Source organism: Gorilla gorilla, chromosome 9, assembly GCF_029281585.2.
Source record: "Gorilla gorilla gorilla isolate KB3781 chromosome 9, NHGRI_mGorGor1-v2.1_pri, whole genome shotgun sequence".
NCBI classification, from domain to species: domain Eukaryota; kingdom Metazoa; phylum Chordata; class Mammalia; order Primates; family Hominidae; genus Gorilla; species Gorilla gorilla.
In genome coordinates, this window is record NC_073233.2 from 101,256,658 (window position 1) to 101,280,221 (window position 23,564).

A 23,564-nucleotide genomic window follows, 5' to 3' on the forward strand; every position below is an offset into this window, starting at 1 on the left:
GGGAAACAGATTATAGCAAATAAATAAATCTATATTATGTTGGGGGTGGTAATAATCACTATGTAGAAAAAGTAAGCAGATTATGAGAATAGAGAGTTACAGAGTAAATCTGGTTAGGTGACATTTGAAGAAAGACCTAAAAAAAGTGAGAGATGTAGACATCTGGATATCTGGGGGAATGGCATTCCAGGCAGAGGAATCAGCAAAAGCAAAGCTTCTGCAACAGGAACATGATTGACGTTTTCAAGGAACAGAAAAGAGGCCAGTTAGAGAGGAGGAAGCAAGGGGGAAAGTGGTAGGAGATGACCTCAGAAAGGCAAATAGGGCCAAGTCCTGAAGGGCCTCGCAGACCTTAGTCAAGGCTTCAGATTTCACTGTGTAAAATGGGAAGTCACTGGAGGACTCTGAGCAAGGGAGTGACATTTTCTGACTTAATATTTTAAAAGGCTCACTCTAGTTGCTATGGGAAGAATAGACCATAGGAGGGTAAGGGTTGAAAAGGCAGACAAGCTAAGCTGTGGGAGATGACAGTAGATCAGATTGATAGATGTAGACATAGTGACAAATGGGTTTGTTTTCATGAAATAGCTGACAATGTTATAGATCCTGGATTGGATATGGAGTGTGTGAGAAGATGATGAACAAAAGATGATCCAAAGACTTTTGGCCTAACAGCTGGAAGGGACACAATTGTCATTTATTAAATAAGGAAGACTGGAGAAAATGCAAGCTTGGTTTGAGATGCCTGTTATATATCCAAGTGAAGACGTTTGTTGTATGTCCAAGTGAAGCTGCCTGTATGTACAGCTGTATATAGCTGTTTGTGGTCACCTTATCGTTTCAAGATAGCTGAACCATCTACAACATCATATCTGCCTTCCAAGAAGGAAGTAGAGAAAAGACAGTGGGTAAAAACAAAACAGTGTATGCAGCATTCTTATTTTGGGTTCCTAGAGAAGCCAGCTCTGAGATAAGAATTTGGATATACATTGTTTATTTGGGATATGAAGATATGGTGTAGGCTGGGCATGGTGGCTCACGCCTGTAATCCCAGTGCTTTGGAAGGCCAAGACAGGAGGATCGCTTGGCACCAGGAGTTTGAGACCAGCCTCAGCATCATAACAAGACCCTGTCTCTACAAAAAAAAAAAAAAAAAAAAAAAAATTAGCTGGGTGTGGTGGCACACACCTGTAGTCCCAGTTACTCAGGAGGCTGAGGCAGAAGGATCACTTGAGCTTCTTCCTCATTTTCTCTCGCCTCCGTCATGTAAGAAGTGCCTTTCACCTCCTGCCATGATTCTGAGGCCTCCCCAGCCATGTGGAACTGTAAGTTCAATTAAACTTCTTTTTCTTCCCAGTCTCAGGGAAAGCAGCATGAAAACAAACTAATACAGGCAGGTATGGGGAGATACTGTAAGTCTTTAGACAGTGAGGTTACTATTAGTCATATACATAGTAATATCTTGGGTCTTGGAGGGTCTATTGAGTTTCAAACAAAATGCTTAGTATAACAGCTAGGATTATAGCAACTGTTAAGAGCCCAGGAGTTCCAGTCTGCAGTTGCGTATGACTGCTCTACTGCACACCAGCCTGGGTGACAGAGTAAGACCCTGTCTCTTAAAGATGCAGTATGTTAGTTTCCTATGGTTATTATAATAAATTGCCACAAATTTGGTGGCTTAAAACCAAAATTTATTCACTCACAGTTCTAGAGGCCAGAAGCCCAAAATCAGTATCAATGGGCCAAAGTCAAAGTGTTGGCAGGATTGCCCCCCTCTAGAGGCTCTAGGGGAGAATCTTTTCCTTGTCTCTCCAAGCTTCTGGTGACTGCCTGCATTCCTTGACTTGTGGACTCCAATCTTAAAGGCCAGCATCTTCAGGTTTTTCTTGGCTTCATCCTCATCTCCTCTTTTTCTCTGTGTGTCAAATCTCCCACTGCCATCTCAAGATTCTTAACTTACATGAACCTCTCCATATCAAGATTCTTAACTTATGTGAAGATCTTTTTTCCAAATTAAGTAACATTTACAGTTTACAGGGTTAGGACCTGATTATCTTTGGGGACAATTTTTCAGCCTACTTCATATGGGAATAGGAAGTGAAACAGGGAAGGCAGGTTACCGGCTACCACTGTGGGTGACTGAGTCAAATCCTGACGGGGAAGCTCTGGAACCCAGCACAAATCACACCCCACAATAGTTCTCCCAGCCAAGTAAAAAGTGAGTATTTACACACCAATAGCGCACAGTCATTGACCAAAGTTGCTCCTGGGAGGGTTAATTCTCTGTCACTTCTGACTTGTCACAGAGGCAGCAAGAGGACTCTAGCTGCAAGAGAAGGCACTGAGGCAAAGGAATGCAAGTTTTGTCCACAGGAAACCAGGCATGTGTCCTTAAGTGGTCACCATCAGGGATGCGTAGGGTACCCACAATATCTGCTGCAGCCCTCTTTTAAATAGCCTTTTGGCACCTTCCACTTATATTTCATAGGACAAATTTTGTTACATGTCCATGCCTAGTTTCAAGGCAGACTGGGAAATGTGGTTGTTTCTTTAGCTGGTTGCATTTCCTCTCTGAATAATATCAAAGTTCTGTTAGTATGGAACAAAGGAAGGATAGATACTGGGTAGGAAACTAGGAGAGAATCAATAAGGCTGACTCGGACCAAGGTTTATCACTGTTTATGGTGAGAAGCAGTCAGAATTTAGGATATATATTGGAGGTGGTGCCAGTAGGACTTACTGTTGTTGTGGGATTTGAGGGAAACACAAATCTAGGATCATGAGGGGTTTTTATCTCGAGCAACTGGTAGCAGTGGCAGCAGTTAAAGAGATGGAATGGACTGGAGTGGAGGCAGGTTTGTGGTGCAGGGAGTCTAGTGCTCTGTTTTGAACATGTGAAGTTTGAGGTGCCTCTGGCCATCCTCTGGACATGTCAGTGTTGAATAGATGGTTGGACAAAGAAGTCTTCAACTCAGATGCTTAAGCTGCAGATACACAATTAGAAGTTATCAGAGCTAGCTGGCATAAGAATGAGGTTCACTGAAATTTCTGACATTCCAAAAGCAGTATATTAATTAAAACGTTGTCTAGATTAGAAAACAGATTTTATCAATGTGTGCCTAATTCTTCCCTGTGGGATCCAATGAAACAGCCAGCTCCAGGTTTAATAGAAAAAGGGTAAAATAACTACCTTCAAACACACTAACACTGCAGTCACTCATCAAATAGATCTTCTAGCAAGAAAGAACTTAATTGTCCTAGAGACTGACTTACAGAACCCAGTAATACATGTGTAGATCAACATTTGTTTATTATTAATTGCATCATATATTTATGTACGTCAATATGCAATAGGAATTAAGATACATAAGTTTATGAGGAGAGTGAAGCTATTTGTATTTTTAGAAAAATGTAAAGATCGCCCTGAAGAAAGAGATTATTGCCTGCTAATATTTCACTGTTGTCTTCTCTCCTCTAATCTGTGGACCAAGGGGTTACTTAGAATGTGAGAAGTTATGACAGAAAAAGTTTATCTGTAATACAAATATTTTAACAGATCTTCTGCTCTTTTTAGAACATAAAAAAAATGCAGCTTTAAATTTGTATGAGCCTATAATTCTGATAAAACAATTGGTAGGGACTTGGAGGCTATGGCGTTGTACTTTATTTCTATAAATATGTCCTTGTTATTATGATGAAGCCTTTAGAACAAGGCCTTTATAAGTACATTTAAGCACTTTTTTTTAGAATAATGAGGTTTATACCTTATCCATGTCCCAACATTAAGCTTATTGCAAATGAGGGAAATGAATGGATTGAATGTGAGCCACCATCTCAATTATGTAATAAAAATAGGCATTTTAATGCTGCTAAGTTAGCAAACACTAATGATGACAGTAACATTTTTTGGATGACAAAAAAGTGCTTGAGGAAAAGCTATTTTTGTCTATGACTCAATAATTAATTTTAAACAAGAGTTTTCATGAAACTATGACCTAAAAACCATAAAATAATACATCTTTCACTTTAGCGTTTTAGAACAGACAGTTGACTAAAGAGCAGACTGACATCACAGACGTATCTATGAAAGTGGGCTCTAGGACTTCTGCTGGGGGCTCTCCCCATTTGACCTTGTGTATGTCTCGGGTCTGATACAGGATTTGGTGTGCAGAATGGGGTCTGTGAGCCACCAAGAAAAGTTAAATTATATTAGTATAGCCTATTAACTAAGGCAAATAGGTATGTAATATATTTTTGAGTGAGTTTCAGTAAAAGATTTTGAAAAAGTTAAGACCTAACTTAATTGCTTATCAGCCTTTAAAAACTCATTTTCTTAGACTATTCCATGTTTCATGACATAGTCTCCTGTCTCTCCTCTCTATGCTTCTCCTTCTTCCTAATTCCTCCCTCCTTCCCTTCTTTTTCTCCATGATGACATCCATATTTGTCTTTTAAACCCCTCTCCCATGTTCCACACCCATTTCTATTTTAGATATCTCATGTATTCCAAACTGAATTCACTCCTTTGTTTAAATGTAGCATTTAATTACTTATTTTTCTTAGTAGAATTTTTCTCATGCTGTGTTTATTTTTCAAATTGTCCAAATATTTTTATGGCTTAAATATTTTAGAAAATATGCCCATTGATTTGGGAGCTGATAAAACACTTCTGAAAGTCATAATGGCATGTCTTGCCAGTGTGAAAATGGAAGTAATAAAATTATCCCCAAAGGCTGTAATTTTCTTTTTTTTTTTTAACTTTTTTTTTTTTTAAGTTCAAAGGTGCATGTTGAGGTTTGTTATCTAGGTAAACTTGTGTCATGGGAGTTTGTTTTACAGATTATTTCATCATCCACATACTAAGCCTGGGACCCATTAGTTATTTTTCCTGAGGCTTTCCCTCCTCCCATCCTCCATCTTCTGATAGGCCTGAGTGTCTGTTGTTCCCTTCTGTGTATCCATGTGTTCTCATCATTCAGCTCCCACTTATAAGTGAGAACATGTGACATTTAGTTTTCCGTTCCTTTGCTGGTCTACTAAGGATAATGGCCTCCAGCTCCATCCATGTTACTGCAAAGGACATGATCTTGTTCCTTTTATGGCTGCATAGTATTTCATGGTATATATGAACCACATTTTCTTTACTCCATCTACCATTGATGGGCAATTAGGTTGATTCGTTGTCTTTGCTATTGTGAATAGTGCTGCGGTGAACATAACATGTGCATGTGTCTTTATGATAGAACGGTTTGTATTCCTTTGGTATATACCCAGCAATGGGATTGCTGAGTTGAATGGTATTTCTGTTTTTAGGTCTTTGAGGAATCACCACACTGTCTTGAACAATGATCAAACTAATTTCCACTCCCACAAACAGTGTATAAAATGTTTCTTTTTCTCCACAACCTGGCCAGCTTCTGTTATTTTTTGACTTTTTAATAATACCCATTCTGACTGGTGTGAGATGGCATCTCATTATGGTGTTAACTGACATTTCTCTAATAATCAGTAATGTTGAGCCTTTTTTCATATGTTTGTTAGCTGCATGTATGTCTTCTTTTGAGAAGTGTCTGTTCTTCGACCATTTTCTAAATGGGGTTGTTTGCTTTTTTTTCTTGTAAATTTAAGTTCCTTATAGATGCTGGATATATTAGACCTTTGTCAGATGCGTGGTTTGCAAATATTTTCTCCCCTTCTGTAGGTTGTCTGTTTACCTCTGTTGATAGTTTCTTTTGCTGTGAAGAAGCTTTTAAATTAATTAGATCCGATTTGTTAATTTTTGCTTTTGTTGCTATTGCTTTTGGTGTCTTTGTTATGAAATTTTGGCCTATTCCTATGTCTAGAATAGTGTTGCCTAGGTTGTCTTCCAGGGTTTTTACAGTTTGGGGTTTTACATTTAAGTCTTTAATCCAGCTTGAGTTAATTTTTGTATATGGTGTAAGGAAGGGATCCAGTTTCAATCTTCTGCATATGGCTAGCCAGTTCTCCCAGCACCATTTATTGAATAAGGAATTTTTCCCCATTGCTTGTTTTTGTCAGGTTTGTTGAAGATCAGATGGTTGTAGATGTGTGGCCTTATTTCTGGATTCTCTATTGTGTTCCATTGGTCTATGTGTCTGTTCTTGTACCCATACCATGCTGTTTTAATTCTTGCAGCCCTGTAGTATAGTTTGAATTCAGGGCACAATCTTGGCTCACTGCAACCTCCACCTTCCGGGCTCAAGTGATCCTCCCACATCAGCCTCCCCAGTAACTGGGACTACAGGTGCACATCACCATGCCCAGCTAATTTTTTGTATTTTTTTGGTAAAGACGGAGTTTCACCATATTGCCCAGGCTGGTTTCGAACTCCTGAACTCAAGTGATCTGCCCACCTTGGCCTCTCAAAGTATTGGGATTACAGGTGTGAGCCACTGCACCTAGACTTTCATAGGAATTTTTAAAGTACTTTTTTCTGGTTTTTTCTAGTTCTGTGAGGAATGTCATAGGTAGCTTAACAGGAATAACATTGAATCTATAAATTGTTGTGAGCAGTATGGCCATTTTAGTGATACTGTTTCTTCCTATCCATGAGCATGGAATGTTTTTCCATTTGTTTGTGTCATCTCTGGTTTCTTTGAGCAGTGTTTTGTAATTCTCATTGTAGAGATCTTCCAGTTCCCTCGTGAGCTGTATTCCTAAGTATTTTATTCTTTTTGTGGCAGTTGTGAATGGGATTGTGTTCCTGATTTGGCTCTCAGCTTAACTGTTGTTGGTGTGTAGGAATGCTAGTGATTTTTGCACAATGATTTTGTATCCTGAGACTTTGCTGAAGTTGTTTACCAGCTTAAGGAGCTTTTGGGTCAAGACTATGGGGTTTCTAGATATAGGATCATGTCATCTGCAAACAAGGATAGTTTGACTTCCTCTCTTCCTATTTGGATGCCCTTTATTTCTTTCCCTTGCCTGATTGCCCTGGCCAGGACTTCCAATACTATGTTGAATAGGAGTGGTGGGAGAGGGCATCCTTGTCTTGTGTCTGTTTTCAAGGGGAATGCTTCCAGCTTTTGCGCATTCAGTGTGATGTTGGCTCTGATTATTTTGATGTATGTTTCTTTGGAACCTAGTTTATTGAGAGTTTTTAACATGATGCTGAATTTCACTGAAAGCCTTTTCTGCATCTACTGAGATAATCATGTGGTTTTTGTCTTTAGTTCTGTTTATGTGGTGAATCACATTTATTGACTTGCGTATGTTGAATCACCCTTGCATCCCAGGGACAAAGCCTACTTGAGCGTGGTGGATAAGCTTTTTGATGCGCTGCTGGATTCCATTTGCCAGTATTTTGTTGAGGATTTTTGCATCTATGTTCATCAAGGATATTAGCCTGAGGTTTTTCTTTTTTTGTTTTATCTCTGCCAGGTTTTGGTCAGGATGATGCCGGCCTCATAGAATGAGTTTGGGAGGAGTCTGTCCTCCTCTATTTTTGGAATAGTTTCAGTAGGAATGGTACCAGCTCTTCTTTGTATGTCTGGTAGAATTCAACTGTGAATCTTTCTGGTCCTGGGCTGTTTTTGGTTGTTAGGCTATTTATTATTGATTCAATTTCAAAGCCCATTGTTGGTCTGTTCAGAGATTCAGTTTTTTTGGGGGGTTTTGTTTTTTGTTTTTTCGTTTTTTTAGGCGGAGTCTTGCTTTGATGCCCAGGCTGGAGTGAAGTGGCGTGATCTCAGCTCACTGCAAGCTCTGCCTCCCAGGTTCACGCCATTCTCCTGCCTCAGCCTCCTGAGTAGCTGGGACTACAGGCGCGTGCCACCACGCCCGGCTAATTTTTTTGTATTTTTAGTAGAGGCAGGGTTTCACCACGTTAGCCAGGATGGTCTCCATCTCCTGACCTTGTGATCCGCCCGCCTCAGCCTCCCAAAGCGCCGGGATTACAGGCATGAGCCACCACACCCAGCCCAGAGATTCAGTTTTTTCCTGGCTCAGTTTTGGGAGGATGTATGTGTCCAGAAATTATCCTTTTCTCCTAGATTTTCTAGTTTATGTGCATAGAGGTATGTATAATATTCTCTGATGGTTATTTGTATTTCTGTGGAGTCAGTGGTAATTTCCCCTTTGTCATTTCTAATTGTGTTTATTTGGATCTTCTCTCTTTTCTTCTTTGTCTAGCTAGCTGTTTATTTTATTCATTTTTTTCAAAAAACCAACTCCTGGATTCATTGATCTTTTGAATTGTTTTTTATGTCTCTGTCTTCTTCAATTCAGCTCTGATTTTATTTATTTATTGTCTTCTGCTAGCTTTGGGGTTGGTTTTCTCTTGATTCCCTAGTTATTTTAGTTGTGATGTTAAGTTGTTACATTGAGATCTAACTTTTTGATGTGGGCATTTAGTGCTGTAAAATTTTCCTCTTAACACTGCCTTAGCTGTGTCCCACAGAATATGGCATGTTGTGTCTTTGTTCTCATTAGTTTCAAAGAACTTCTTGACTTCTGCCTTAATTTCATTATTTACCAAAAAGTTATTCAGAAGCAGGTTATTCAGTTTCTATGTAATTGTACGGTTTTGAGCAAATTTCTTAGTCTTGATTTCTAATTTGACTTTTTCCCCCACAAACTTGTTTCTGCACCTCTGTTTTCCCATTGTTAGTGGGTAAGCTAATCCTGAATCCCAGTTTGTCCAGAACAGTAACTGTTTATACCTAGTGTGCTGGCATAATTATTATTAGTGCTCCTTTCACTTTCAAAATTGTCCTGGTTTGGCTAACAAGTCATATGATCATTATAGCAATGTATCTGATGATGTATATATATACATACACATGCAGCAGGTAATGCTTATCAAGTCTGCAGCTCACGCAAAGCTGGGAGATATAGATATAGATAATATATTCTCTGATAGAAACAGGATCCCAAACATAAGCTCAGATGTTACCTCATTTAGGAAGACCTCTGTGATAGCCTACCCTCTGTAAGTCTGTATTCAGTATGCCTCCTTTTTGAAAGCCCGCATATATTCATCAGTCTTTTATTCTGCCTGCCTGCCTTGCAAGTCTCTCTATTCACAGGCAATTGCTCTTTTGTCTCTGTTTTCCCTGTACCTTACACAGTGCTTAATGAATGTTTGCTGAAAGAACTAGTGATGATGACCTACAATGAAAGACTGAAACTATCAAGCTGAAATTTAATAAGGATAAATACCCAGCTCTACCATTGGACCCCTCCTCTCAAAAAACTAAACAAGCACGAGATAGTGAAAGGTGGCTTACTCATAGCATGCATAGAAAAGAAATAAGATTTTTAGATAAGAATAAACCCACCTTGAAACAATGTGGTATCACTGCTTTACCCTTTCCTCTCCCAAATCCAACTAATGTGATCTCCATCTGGTTAAATAAAAGTATATGGCACCTAAACCGAAGGATCTGTGAGACCCCCTCTGAGCTGATTAGACCATACCTGTGGTATTATCTTAAAGTTCCAAATGGTATGTTTCATGGATGAAATTGACAAAAAAAAAAAACTTGTTCAAAGAAGAGCTAGAATTAGAAGGGTCTGAAAATCTTACCATAGTCATCCTTTTTTTTTCATTCAGCAAATGTGTATTAAGCATCTAGTATTTTTCAGGCAGTATACTGGATACTGAGTATAGAGTGGTGAAGAAAAAATCTCTAGGAGCAATAGAAGGAAATAAAAATATTTGTGGAAATAAATAAAGACCACCCAAATGAAAACAACTGAAGGTATTTATTTATTCAGAGCTTGCTATACCAAGGGAGTCACCCACTATCACTTGCATTTGGCAGAGACTCAAAGGGAGGCAGAGGAGTGGGAAAGCTTTAAGGTAAAAAAAGGGAAAAGGGTTCAGGTGTGCCCTCATTGGAGGGTGTTGGCATGTAGAGGCTGGAGACAGAATAACTAAAAGTGGGGCACCCTAGGGGATTGTTTTGAGGAGTATATTTGACTTTCTCTAGTTTGTCCTGAGTTGGAAGTGGGGACAGAAATTAGGGAAGATGGCAGTCAGTGATCAAGCCCTGACCATTTTGGGACAATTGCTGCAGATTTTGTGGCTTGGCTTTCTGGACTGGTTGTGTTGTTGCAGAAATTATGGGTCAGAGTCTACTGTCATATGGTCTGATTATTGTCCATCCATATATTCAGTCTCTACTATTGAACACTGACAAAAGAAGAGGAAGTACACTCAAAACTGTATTTGACACACTGATGACTGTATTCAGTACTTTAAAGTCTACTGTGTTGAAAAGGCATTTGTCCTGAATGGTCTCAGTGGAATCATTGAGATCAAATTAGGACCAATGGATGGAAAAGTTCTTCAATATAAAAAAATCTGTCTAAAACACATTACTGTCTAGCTACAATCTCAGACAGTGGTTACCTGTTAAGAGAAGAATTCAGACCTAGGATGGATAACTTATTTGCAGTGATATTGAAAAACAGGTCACAAACTTTGGCATGCATCAGAATCACTTGATACTTTTGTTACTGATGCAGCATCTTAGGGTCTGTCCTAGACCTGCTGAATCTGATCAGTAGTGTATGATAGATGATTCTCTTAAGAAATATTTGTAGAGGGGCAAGGTGTGGTGGCTCACACCTGTAACCCCAGCACTTTGGGAGGCCGAAGTGGGAGGATCACCTGAGGTCAGAAGTTTGAGACCATCCTGGCCAACATGATGAAACCCCATCTCTACTAAAAATAGAAAAAAAAAAAATTAGCCAGATGTGGTAGCACATGCCTGTAGTCCCAGCTACTCGGGAGGCTGAGGCCGAAGAATCGTTTGAACCCAGGCGGCAGAGGTGGTAGTGAGCCAAGATTGTGCCACTGCCCTCGAGCCTGGGCAACAGAGTGAGACTCCATCTCAAAAAAAATTATATATATAATTATATATTTTTATATGAAAATTTATTTTCATATAAAAATATATTTTAATAAAAAATATATATTATATTTTCATATAATATATACATTTTATATATATTATATATACTTATATATGTAAAAAATATATATGTATTCGTAGAGGGAATGCAAACACTGGATGGGTAGTTGGGGTAGTTGGACTAGTTGACTTGTAAGAGTTCTTCCATCCTGAGAGTCTAACATTCTAACTTCTGCATAGCATAACCATAACCAGGAAATAAACCATTCATTCACTGAACAATATTGATTGAGTAGATTACATTATGTCCAGACTCTACTGTAGGCCTTATTTTAACTTTCTTAGCATGGTACATTCTTACATGCCAAAAGTTAGCAATTAAAAGAACTCATTCATTCTTTAGAGATTTATTGAGCATCTACTATGTGCTGTGGTACTATACTAGGCTCTGGTGAGATGGTGATGAACCAGACTGATATAGTTATTTTTTCCTAGAGCTTACGTTGACATAGTTCTTTTTCTTCAGCGTGGAAAAAATAGACAAAATCTATTTACAGTACAGGGTGATACATGTTGTCATGAAAAAGAAAAATGGTGTGGAAACACCAGGCCATAGTTCTATTCTTTCCCCCTACAATTCCAATTAAATTTCAATCTTAAAATTCAATCAAGTTATTTATAGAGGAATTAGTATACATCCTTTTGTCAGATTTATTTTAGGTTTTAAGTAAAAATTGAAAGCCTCTGGGCCTAACATTCCTCCAGGAATGCTAGGAGAAGACTTCAGAATGGCACGTTGTACTTAAAACAAACCTCTCTGATGTCAAAACTGGTGAATATCATATTGAATAAACCAAAGGAACATCATCTTTTTGGGCTGACTCTGGATATCTTAGAAAATGATTCTGGAAATTCTAAATTCTTTGGATTTTAATACCTGTTTCTAACCTTATTGCAATGGAGCAAATTTGTACTGTATTTTTCAAGCATATTCTTATTCAAAACACTGTGTCTTTTGCTGTGTGGTATACAGGAAGACACATTAAATGGGAAGCAGCTGCCTAGGATCTAGTTCTGGCTCTTCCATTAATTAGCTGTGTGATCTTGGGCCTCTCTGAGCCTGAGTTTTATCAAAATGCTAAATGATCCTTAATTAGCTTTAAAATTCTGATTTGGTGAAACTAAATGGAGGAAATGCTGTCATGTGGCACCTGCCTCTCCCTCCTGTCCTCCTCCCAGCTACACAAATACATTAGAAGCCTCACTACCATCATTGAAATGGATGCTGAAATAACTTGCTTTTCTAATCTGGATGTTTGTATGTTCCTTAGGCTGAAGTGTAAGGCCTCAATAACTACCTGCTTATCCAGTCTGAGTGACTGGACTTACACCAGCTCCCTGGAGAATGCTTCAGTTTCTTTGAAAAAGAACTCTGTAGTGAGAGCACTTACCAATCTGTCTTAACAACAGTTGCTATAATCCTAGCTGTTATACTAAGCATTTTGTTTGAAACTCAATAAACCCTCCTAGACCCAAGATATTACTATGTGTATGACTATTAGTAACCTCACTGTCTAAAGACTTACAGTATCTCCCCATACCTGCCTGCCTTAGTTTGTTTTCATGCTGCTGATAAAGATGTACCTGAGACTGGGAAGAAAAAGAGATTTAATTGAACTTACAGTTCTACATAGCTGGGAAGGCCTCAGATTCATGGCAGGAGGTGAAAAGGCACTTCTTACATGGTGGAGGCAAGAGAAAATGAGGAAGAAGCAAAAGTGGAAACCCCTGATAAACCCATCAGATCTTGTGAGACTTATTCACTATCACGAGAATAGCATGGGAAAGACTAGCCCCTATCATTCAATTACCTCCCCGCCCCAGGTCTCTTCCACAACACGTGGGAATTCTGGGAGATACAATTCAAGTTGAGATTTCGGTGGGGACACAGGCAAACCATATCATTCCAACCCTGGCCCCTCCAAATCTCATATCCTCACATTTCAAAACCAATCATGCCTTCCCAACAGTCCCCCAAAGTTTTAACTCATTACAGCATTAACCCAAAAATCCATAGTCCCAAGTCTCATCTGAGACAAGGCAAGTCCCTTCTACCTATGAGCCTGTAAGATCAAAAGCAAGCTAGTTACTTCCTAGATATAATGGGGGTACAGGTATTGGGTAAATGCAGCCATTCCAAACAGGAGAAATTGGCCAAAACAGACGGGTTACAGGCCCCATGCATGTTTGAAATCCAGCAGGGCAGCTAAATCTTAAAGCTCCAAAATGATCTCCTTTGACTTCAGGTCTCACATCCAGGTCATGCTGATGCAAAAGGTGGGTTCCCATAGTCTTGGGGAGCTCTGCCCTGTGGCTTTGCAGGGCACAGCCTCCCTCCAGGCTGCTTTCACAGGCTGGCATTGAGTGTCTGTGGCTTTTTCAGGTGCACAGTGTAAGTTGTTGTTGGATCTACCATTCTGGGGTCTGGAGGACAGTGGCCTCTTCTCACAGCTCCAATAGGCAGTGCCCCAGTAGGGACTCTGTGTGGGTGCTCCCACCCCACATTTTCCTTCTGCCCTGCCCTAGCAGAGGTTCTCTGTGAGGGCCCCGCCCCGAAGCAAACTTCTGCGTGGGCATCCAGGCATTTCCGTATATCTTTTGAAATCTAGGCAGAGGTTCCCAAACCCCAATTCTTGACTTCTGTGCACCTGAAGGTTCAACAACATGTGAAAGCTGCCAATACTTGGGGCTTCTATCCTCTGAAGCCACAGCCCAAGCTCTACATTGGCCCCTTTTAGCCATGGCTGGAGCAGTTGGAACACAGGGCACCAAGTCCCTAGGCTGCACACGGCATGGGGACCCTGGGCCTGGCCCATGAAACCACTTTTTCCTCCTGGGCCTCTGGGCCTGTGATGGGAGGGGCTGCTGTGAAGGTCTCTGACAAGTCCTGGGGGCATTTTCCCCATGGTCTTGGGGATTAACATTAGGCTCTTTGCTACTTATGTAAATTTCTGCAGCTGGTTTGAATTTCCCCTCAAAAAATGGGTTTTTCTTTTCTACTGCATCATCAGGCAGCAAATTTTCTGAACTTTTATGCTCTGTTTCACTTTTAAAACTGAATGCCTTTAACAGCACCCAAGTCACCTCTTGAATGCTTTGCTGCTTAGAAATTTCTTCTGCCAGATACCCTAAATCATCTCTCTCAAGTTCAAAGTTCCACAAATCTCTAGGTCAGAGGCAAAATGCCTCCAGTCTCTTTGATAAAACATAACAAGAGTCACCTTTACTCCAGTTCCCAACAAGTTCCTCATCTCCATCTGGGACCACCTCAGCCTGGACCTTATTGTTCATATCACTATCAGCATTTTTGTCAAAGCCATTCACAAGTCTCTAGGAGGTTCCAAAATTTCCCACATTTTTCTATCTTCTTCTGAACCCTCTAAACTGTTCCAACCTCTGCCTGTTACCCAGTTCCAAAGTTGCTTCCACATTTCGGTTATCTTTTCAGCAATGCCCCACTCTACTGGTACCAATTTACTGTATTAGTCTGTTTTCACACTGCTAATAAAGACAAACCCAAGATTGGGGAGAAAAAGAGGTTTAATTGGACTTACAGTTCCACATGGCTGGGGAGGCCTCAGAATCATGGGGGGAGCCAAAAAGCACTTCTTATATGATGGAGGCAAGAGAAAATGAGGAAGAAGCAAAAGTGGAAACCCCTGATAAACTTATCAGATCTCATGAGACTTAGTCACTATCATGAGAATAGCACAGGAAAGACTGACCCCCATGATCCAGTTATCTGCCCCTAGTTTCCTCCCATAACATGTGGGAATTCTGGGAGATACAATTCAAGTTGAGATTTTGGTGGGGACACAGCCAAACTATATCACTGCCTGATCAAATTCCTTAGAAACAGACACCAGCCATATCATGCCAAATTCCTCTCCTTGAGGAGCCATACTATAGCCCAGTTGGTACCCTTGAATCTCGTCCTACCTAGCCCAGGCTTGCTCTTCTGTCCTTAACAGACAGGAATGATATCCCAGTTTGCCTCTGTCAAACCTTCTGAAGTTATGATAGACATAGGTATATGTATGCCTATTCGGAAGAGCATTGATCCTGAAGCTAAGTCTTATAATTTTTCCTAATTAGCATATTCCTTAGAATTAGCCTACTCTAAAAAATGTTATTTTAAAAAATTAAGTATATATACACTGTTAGTTCTGAAATTGGCTTTATTAATTTTAAAAATTAACCTTCAGCTTTTGAACTTATTCCTATTTAAATAATTGAACAATTTCAGGAAATAATGTTCAAGCTATGCAGAGCAATGTAATAATTTTTTTTGCCCTCACATTTCACTACTTTAAAATGTATTTTACTTTCCTACAATTGCCAGAACTTCTCCTTGTGAGGCTGAGCTTCAGGAATTAATGGAACAAATTGACATCATGGTAAGCAACAAGAAAATGGATTGGGAAAGAAAGATGCGGGCTTTGGAGACACGATTAGATCTTCGGGATCAAGAATTGGCAAATGCACAAACTTGTTTGGATCAGAAAGGTCAAGAGGTACTGAATACATATGTTAACAAATTGCTAATTCATCAGACTGTTACATATAGTATTCTATCAGAATATGTTTTTATTATACATACTTTTTATCAGGCATCAGCAACAGCATTTATTGCTTGAAATTCTGTCAGCAAATTATAGGCTAAATGTATTATATCAAATAAGTGAAAATCAGAACCTAAATCCATAGATGTTTGCTGATAGAGACAGATACATAGTGTCAATGCCATCTGTAAAAGTAAGCAAATATTTAATATATATGTAAAATATTGTTTGCAAGTAAAGATGTAAGTACTTTTGCTGCTGCAGAAACAAAGAAGTAGTCATCAAAACTGTGGACAAGGCAGAGTTCAGTAACATTTGCTTCTTTGAATATGCTGGAAAAAATAGAAGTAAGATGTCAAGAATTGATAATAGGACAAAGGAGAAAAGAGTTTGGTAAAGGGGTGTGTGTATACCTGGGACACCCACTTAAGAGGAGTTCCCTTAGTCCCTCTAGGCTGCTCACTGCCAAGCTGGTGGTCATAGAAGAATATATGAGTGCTCTCAGGCCTGCGAAGGAGTTCAGGAAAACCATATTGATGTGGACTTTGTGTCTGTGAGTTTTTCTCTTGGGAAAAGAAATGTTTAAAGGAAATGTTTGCTAGTTATATACTGTAACAAAACATCATTAGTTAACTTGTTCATCAGCCATTTTTCTACCTTTATTGACTTCTCAGTGGAACTTAGTTTTTTGGCATAGTTAACTATATTATTGTTTGGCATAGGTAACTTAGTTATTGGCATCTAGTTTTCCTTCACAGTAGAGGTAGGTCATCAAAACATGGCATATGCATTCTTCTTCTTTTAGCTTTTATATGTATACTGACACAGATATGTAAACAAGTGCCTCATCTGCCTTTTAAAGAGACAAATTATATAAGCCAAATCCTTAGGAACTGCTCTTAGACAATTTTCTTTTTCTTTTTAATGTATTAGTTGTTATAAAAATGTATCAATTATTTCATAATACCACTAAAACAGAGATCCTCTTGAAGGTAATGGAGAAAAAAAAAAGCTGAATTATATTGGTAGAGGTTTTGCTTGGAATGATGACATAGCCTCCCAAAAGGATAATGCAAAGTAAATTCTAACCCTGAATTTTAAATGTGATGATGATAAGGACCTTTTGTTAAACATCCGTACTGTCCTAATGTGTACCTTGTGGAATAGTGCTAGCAATGTTTGGTTTTTGTGAATTTAATTATTGATAGCTATTTTAAGAAGTGCAGTACAAATATTTACTCTTGGTTTGGTACAGCCATTTTATTTGAATTGTTCTTCTCTTTTGCACATTTTCTGATTTTGTCAGGCAAAATTTAGAAAAAGCAAAATTAAATTTTATTCTTCATGCAGGTAGGGTTACTTCGACAGAAATTGGACAGTCTGGAAAAATGTAATTTAGCAATGACTCAGAATTATGAAGGACAACTACAAAGCCTAAAGGCTCAAGTAAGAAAGCTTATTATAATTTAATATCACACATTTTGATATATTTTTTTTGACCTGTAGAGTTGTGTTAACTTTAAACTGTTTTCAGTATAAACAAATGTCTTGTATTTTAATTATAAGCTTGGTCATGTCTTTCCCTGTTTTATATGCATTGATTTTGTCTCTTACTAGATTGTTGTCTTGCTATATTTTCTGTGCCTCTGTTAGCACAGTAGTAGACAAATGGCTTTCTATTTCTCAAGAGACTTGTTGATGAATTAAATAATAATTAGCTCACAAAAAATAATTTTGTGAGCAACAACAAAAAACAATTATTTTTTGTGGTTATTACTATCTAATAAAGATGTTCTCAATTCTGTGATAATTTAAAATGTGGAAGTTTGCTGTTATGAAATAGATAATTGAAATAATAAAACTGGTCTTTATTACCTTGTTACTGGTAGGACTGTTTCTTACATGATAGTGCTTCTGCATATGTATTGAGAAGGATACAGATTTCTTTTTCACTTATCCCTGTATCTTCACACAAAGAAGGCACACAAAATGCCTTCTTTACCACAGATAGCATGTAGGTTAGTAATCATTTGAGTATGTCAAATGTAGTAGATGCTATATCTTTGCTTAACTTAGTGAATGAATCAATGGGAAATATGGTTTGATTATGAAATTTTACTTTACGACCAACTTTTTTTGGAGTACAAATATTTCACATATGATAATTTAATTAAAGGAGCCTAAGCAGTTACTGAACCTTTTTAAATACGTTTTAGGGAGGTAATTAAGCCATTAAGATTGAAATATGAAACATTTGATGCCACTTAATAGATGATTTTACAAGACTAGTTCTTAGTCTATCTAGACATTTTGCCTATAGTTCAAGTAACTGCCACTGTATGGTAGCTTGAATTATAAAATTATATATGGTTTTTACTAGCTTAGACTCTGAGCATTTAGCATGTAAGTCACCTCAACCTTTATTTTTCTATGAAGATAAGGCTGTAAAACAACAACATAAACATTAAATCATTACATATTGGTCAATATAAATAAAGAGATCACAATCTGTAGTAGGTTTGAAAACCACACAGAAATCTAGAAAGTCAGGTGCCATCTCTAAGTTGTATTTAACCAGTTCAGTCACTGCTTTCCAAATCTTTCATTTCTGTTTGGGTATGTTTTCATCTTGTTAAAAAGTTCTTGGCTTTGTTTACAGGCACCAAGCAGTCATTTAATATATGAATGCTTGCCATTTGATGCTTTGCCGCTCTATTTTATTATTTGGCTGATGGCTGGTTTTCAGTGCTAACCAAAAAATATCTTTATGGTAACTTAATAAAAATTTGTTCTGTGGAAAACACTGTGAATTTAGGAAATGCTGTTTAAGCTAATGCTGGCCAACTTAAGACTCCTCCCCTCCTGGAGATTAAGGGTACACATTAGCATATTACAGGCCATAAGAAGTCCTGCCTTAAACAAATTGATTTAGCCTTTCCAATCCATCATGTTCCAAAGATATTGGACAATGGAGCTCTTCTTTTTATTTATTTACTTATTTAATTGAGACGGAGTCTTGCTCTGTTGCCCAGGCTGGAGTGCAGTGGCATGATCTCAGCTCACTGCAACCTCTGCCACCCTGGTTCAAGTGATTGTCGTGCCTCAGCCTCCAAATAGCTGGGATTATAGGTGCGCACCGCCACACCCAGCTAATTTGTGTATTTTTAATAGAGATGGTGTTTCGCCTTGTTGGCCTGTCTGGTCTTGAACTCCTGACCTCAGATGATATGCCCACCTCGGCCTCCCAAAGTGCTGGAATTACAGGCGTGAGACACCATGCCCAGCCTCTTCTCTTTTTTTAAGCTAAAACATTCTGATACCACTGTAAACAGGGGTTTCGTGGAATACACTGGGAATGCTACATTATTGTTGAGAGCCACCTATTTTCACTGCAGTTTTCTGCTTCTCTTTTTCTCTAGTTAAAAGAAAAAGAGGAAGAAAGGGAAGGAGAGCAAAAGAGAAGGAAGGAGGAAAGTAGAGGAAAAGAGAGAAAAAGAAAAGTACTATGTACTTGATTCGGTTTGCATAAAGCTAGTAATATGCTGTTTTTCTAAGCAGAAAATGGTATCTTGTGGCTAACATGCTTTTGTTGCTGCCAGCTCACTCTACAGCTTCTTCCTTTGAAATTTCTGGTTTATTTACAATTCCATTTTCCTGAAACATCTTAAGGATACACTTTACCACACCCTGCCTTGAATAACTCAACTCTGTCAAAGCTTCCTTTTAGAAATTGCTTTCCTTTTAAAAAGGAGTTATTTTTTTCCTTCTACCCATTATAAAACTATAATTTTAAGTACATAAATTTGAGGCTTTTGCTTGTGGAATAGATATACTCTTCCCTATCCTCCCACTAAATTTGACATCATTTATAAAACAACATAAGACTCTGAGAAGTGGAGAGAAGAGACAGATTGGCTAAGGACCTTGGGACTCAAGAATGTCACAATAGTGAGTTCCCTAGGATTTGTTTTTGCCTCATATATCTCAGACTGAGTAACAGAAGCTGGCAAACCAGTTATGCCAATGGGTGCAAACAAACAAAAACAGCCCCAAGGAAAGTCTGCTCTCTCCAGCCAAAAGACCAGAAGAGAGACAGCCTAGCAAGATAATACACTTTTAGATAACAACCTCTCCACTCCAGCCTAATAAAACAGAAAACAAACAAACAACAACAACAACAAAAACTATAGCACCACTGCCACCTACAAAGGCTTAGTGGAAAAACCTAGATTTCTGCCTTCACTAAGCTGTAACAAGGTAACCCTGGCCCTCTTTCCTGGGTAATGTCTGAGAAGACTGAGTGGAGAGCCAGGACTTTCATCCTCACTAGACATTAACAAGGCCCTCATCAACCCATCGTGACATTGGAGAGCTTGGACTTCTACACCTACCTGGTGGTAAGGAGGCACCTCTCCCTGTCTACTCTCGGGTGGTATCATAGGAAGGCTGTTGAGGAGTCACCACTGCTTAGTGGTGACAAGTTCACCCACCCCCACTATAGTATCACTGAAGGCCATGTGAGAAGAGTTACAAGGCACCCATGCCCCTTCAATCAAAGTGTATTAGTGAAAGACTAGTGGGGAGCCTGAACTCCCACTTCCAATCAGCAGTAATAAGGAGCACCTCCCATTGGATACCAACTGAAGCCAAGTGAAGACTTGGACATCCACTATCCCCTGGCAGTAATAAAGGGGCACTCCATTTTCCCTTCTAGAAATTGTCAGAGGAGGACTGCTAAAACACAATATTTGAATAAAATCCAGAGTCTCAAAACGCAATACACAAAAATGTCCAGGTATCAATAAAAATCATTCATTATAGAAAGAACCAAGAAGATCTCCACTTGAATAAGAAAAGACACTCAACAGATGCCAAGACCAAGATGACACACGTTAGAATTATCTGATTTTAAAGCAGCTGTTATAAAAATACTTCCATGAACTATTACAAATATGGCTTGAAATAAATGAAAAATTATAAAGCTTTAGCAAATAAATAATATAAAGAACCAATTAGAAATTTTATAACTGAAAAGTATAATAACCAAATTTAAAAACTCAATGGATGGGCTTAAAAGCAGAATGAGGAGGACAGAGGGAAAAGAATCAGCTCGAAGATAATACAATAGAAATTATCCAATCTGAACAACAGAGAGAAAGAGTAAAAGAAAATGAACCTTGGGGACATGTAGTATGATAACAAGCAATTTAAAATTTATATCATCAGAGAACCCAGAAGGAGAGGAGAAAGATGGGGAGGGTGAAAAAGCATTCAAAGAAATAATAGCTGAAAAGTTACAAAACTTAGCAAAAAAAAAAAAAAAAAGTAAACCTACAGATTGAAAAGCTGAGTGAACTTCAAACAGGATAAATCAAAAGACAGCCATATTAAGACACATCATAGTCAAAGTTCTGAAAACCAAAAGACAAAGAAAAAAATCTTGGAAGCAGCAAGAGAGAAATGACACCTTACCTACTGGGGAAACCAATTCTGATAATGGTGGCTTTCTCTCTGGAAATGATGGAGGCTTTCAAGTGCTGAAAGAACAGAGCTTTCAACCCAGAATTCTATGTCTGGCAAAAATACCCTTCAGGAATGAAGGGGAAATTAAAACATTCTCAAACGAAGGAAAACTAAAAGGATTTGTTGCTGGCAGACCTACCCTAAAAGAATGGCTAAAGAAAGTTCTCTTAACAGAAAAGAAATGATAAAGAAGGAATCTTAAGACATCAGTGAAGAAGTAAAAACACCAAAAAGAGTAAAAAACATGGGGGGAAATGCAATAGACTTTCCTTATCCTCTTGTATTTTCTAAATTTTTTGATAGCAAAAAATTATAACCATGTCTAATATGGGCTTCAGTATATGTACAGGAAACACTAAGATAATTGTGTTATAAATGGAACAGAGTAAAAGAACATAAAGGAAAGTAAGATTTCTACACTTGAACTGGAAAGATGTCAAACACCAATAGACCGTGATAAATTATGTAAATATAGTGTAATACCTACAGCAACCAATAAAAAAGATCTACAAAGAGATATACTCAAAAACACTATAGACAAAATGGATTCTAAAATAATGCTCATGTAATTCACAAGAAGACAAGAAAGTGAAAATAGAGAAACCAAAAGCTAGAGAACAAACAGGAAACAAAAAAAGGCTTAAGCCTTGACATATCAATAATTACATTAAATAGAAATGGTCTAAATACACCAACTGAAAGACAGAGATTCACAATAAATTAAAAAATGACAAACTCACTTCAAATATAACTATATAGGCAAGTTGAAACTAAAAAGATGGAGAAATATACCATGCAAATATTAATAGAAAGCAGAAGTGGTGCCAAGATAATTAAATAAAGAAAGATTAGTCTCTTCTACAAATGGTGCAATGACAAAAGGATATCCACATGCAAAGGAACTAAGTTGGAGCCCTACCTTAAACCATAGACAAAAATTAACTCAAAATGGATCAAAGATCCAAATGTAAAACCTAAATCTAAAAAGCTCTTAGAAGAAAACATAGGAGTAAATCTTCATGACCTTGGATTAGGCAATGGTTTCTTAGATATGGCATCAAAAGGACAAGCAACAAAAAATTAGACAAATTTGATGTCATTAAAATTTTAAAACTTTTGTGCTTCAAAGGACACCATCAGGAAAGTGAAAAGACCCCCAGCAATGGGGAGAAAATATTTGTAAACCATATATTTGATAAGGGACTAGTATCTAGAATATATGAATAACTTACTAATTAATAATAAAAAGACAGATGACCAAATTTTAAAATGGATAAATATTTGAATAGATATTTCTCCAAAGCAGATATATGAATGGCCAATAAGCACATAAAAAATGCTTAACATCATTAGTCATTAGGGATATGGAAACCAAAACCACAATATCCATTCACATCCACTAGGATGGTTATAATGAAAAAGAAAATAACAAGTGTTGGAGAGGATATGGAGACATTGTAACCCAATGCATTGTGAATGGGAATGGAAAATGGTACAGCCATTTTGGAAGACAATTTTTCTGTTCATCAAAAAGTTATTAAAGTTACCATAAGATCCAACAATTCCACTCCTAGGTATATACCCAAGAGAAAGTAAAACATGTATCTACACAAAAACTTCTATGTAAGTGTTCACAGTAGCATTATTTATAATATCTCAAAGTGGAAACAACCCACATTTCTATCAGTTGATGAATGGATAAACAAAATGTAGTGTATTTATGCAATGGAATATTATTCAGGTGAATTTTATAGTAGGTGAATTATATCTCAATTTAAAATTATGAGGAAAAAAAGCAGAAGTGGCTACTTTAATTAATCTGATAAGGTAGACACCATTGTTCATAGCGTTATTTACAGTAGACAAAAACTGGAAAAAATCAAAATGTCTCAGTATATGAATGGTTAAACAAACTGATACATTTATACCATGGAGTACTATTCAGCACTAAAAAGGAATTCATGCATGGCTTTCACATTAAGCTGAGTGAAAAAAATACAATCCCAAAAGGTAATGTGCTGTATGATTTCTTTTTATAACATTCTCAAAATTATAGAGATGGAAAACAAATTAGTGGTTTTCAGGGATTAGGGGTTGGGGGATGAGGGGACTAAGTGTGATTCTAAAGGGATAGCATGAAGGAGATCTTTGTGGTGACAGAATAGTTCTATATCTTGATTGTGGTTGTGGTCAGATAAATCTATATATGTGATAAAATGGCATAGAACTATATACTTATATTGGTCCAATTTCAATTTCCTGGGTTTGATGTACTGTGGTTCAATAAGATGTAAATATTGGGGGAAACTGGGTGAAGAGAACCTGGGACCTCAGTAATAACTTTGGAACTTCCTGTAAACCTATAATTATTTTAAAATAAAATGTGTAAACAAGACACATTTGAAAACAGATACACAAGTATAGAAATTTCCTCACAAATGTTCATAAACTATGCTACTTTGAATCTATTATTTGAAGGTAGAACAGGAAATGGAAAAAATAATACAATGTTATAAAAAGAATTATCAGTAAGAAAAAT

General features: G+C 37.8%; 2 protein-coding genes across 6 annotated transcripts in view; both read left to right on the forward strand.

Moving 5' to 3' along the window:
- DEUP1 (deuterosome assembly protein 1) overlaps nt 1-23,564 on the forward strand; it is a 104,195-nt gene that overhangs the window by 10,153 nt on the left and 70,478 nt on the right. For all 5 annotated transcript variants that reach the window (XM_031016132.3, XM_063693459.1, XM_031016133.3 and 2 more), the window contains exons 3-4: nt 15,283-15,454; nt 16,853-16,948. In XM_031016132.3, coding sequence (XP_030871992.1) covers nt 15,283-15,454; nt 16,853-16,948 — 268 coding nt within the window. The remainder of the gene's footprint in view (nt 1-15,282; nt 15,455-16,852; nt 16,949-23,564) is intronic.
- The window catches only part of CEP295 (centrosomal protein 295), a 372,495-nt gene continuing 369,602 nt past the window's right edge, over nt 20,672-23,564 (forward strand). The window contains exon 1 of the mRNA XM_063693458.1: nt 20,672-20,678. The gene's annotated coding sequence lies outside the window, so the exon portion shown is untranslated. The remainder of the gene's footprint in view (nt 20,679-23,564) is intronic.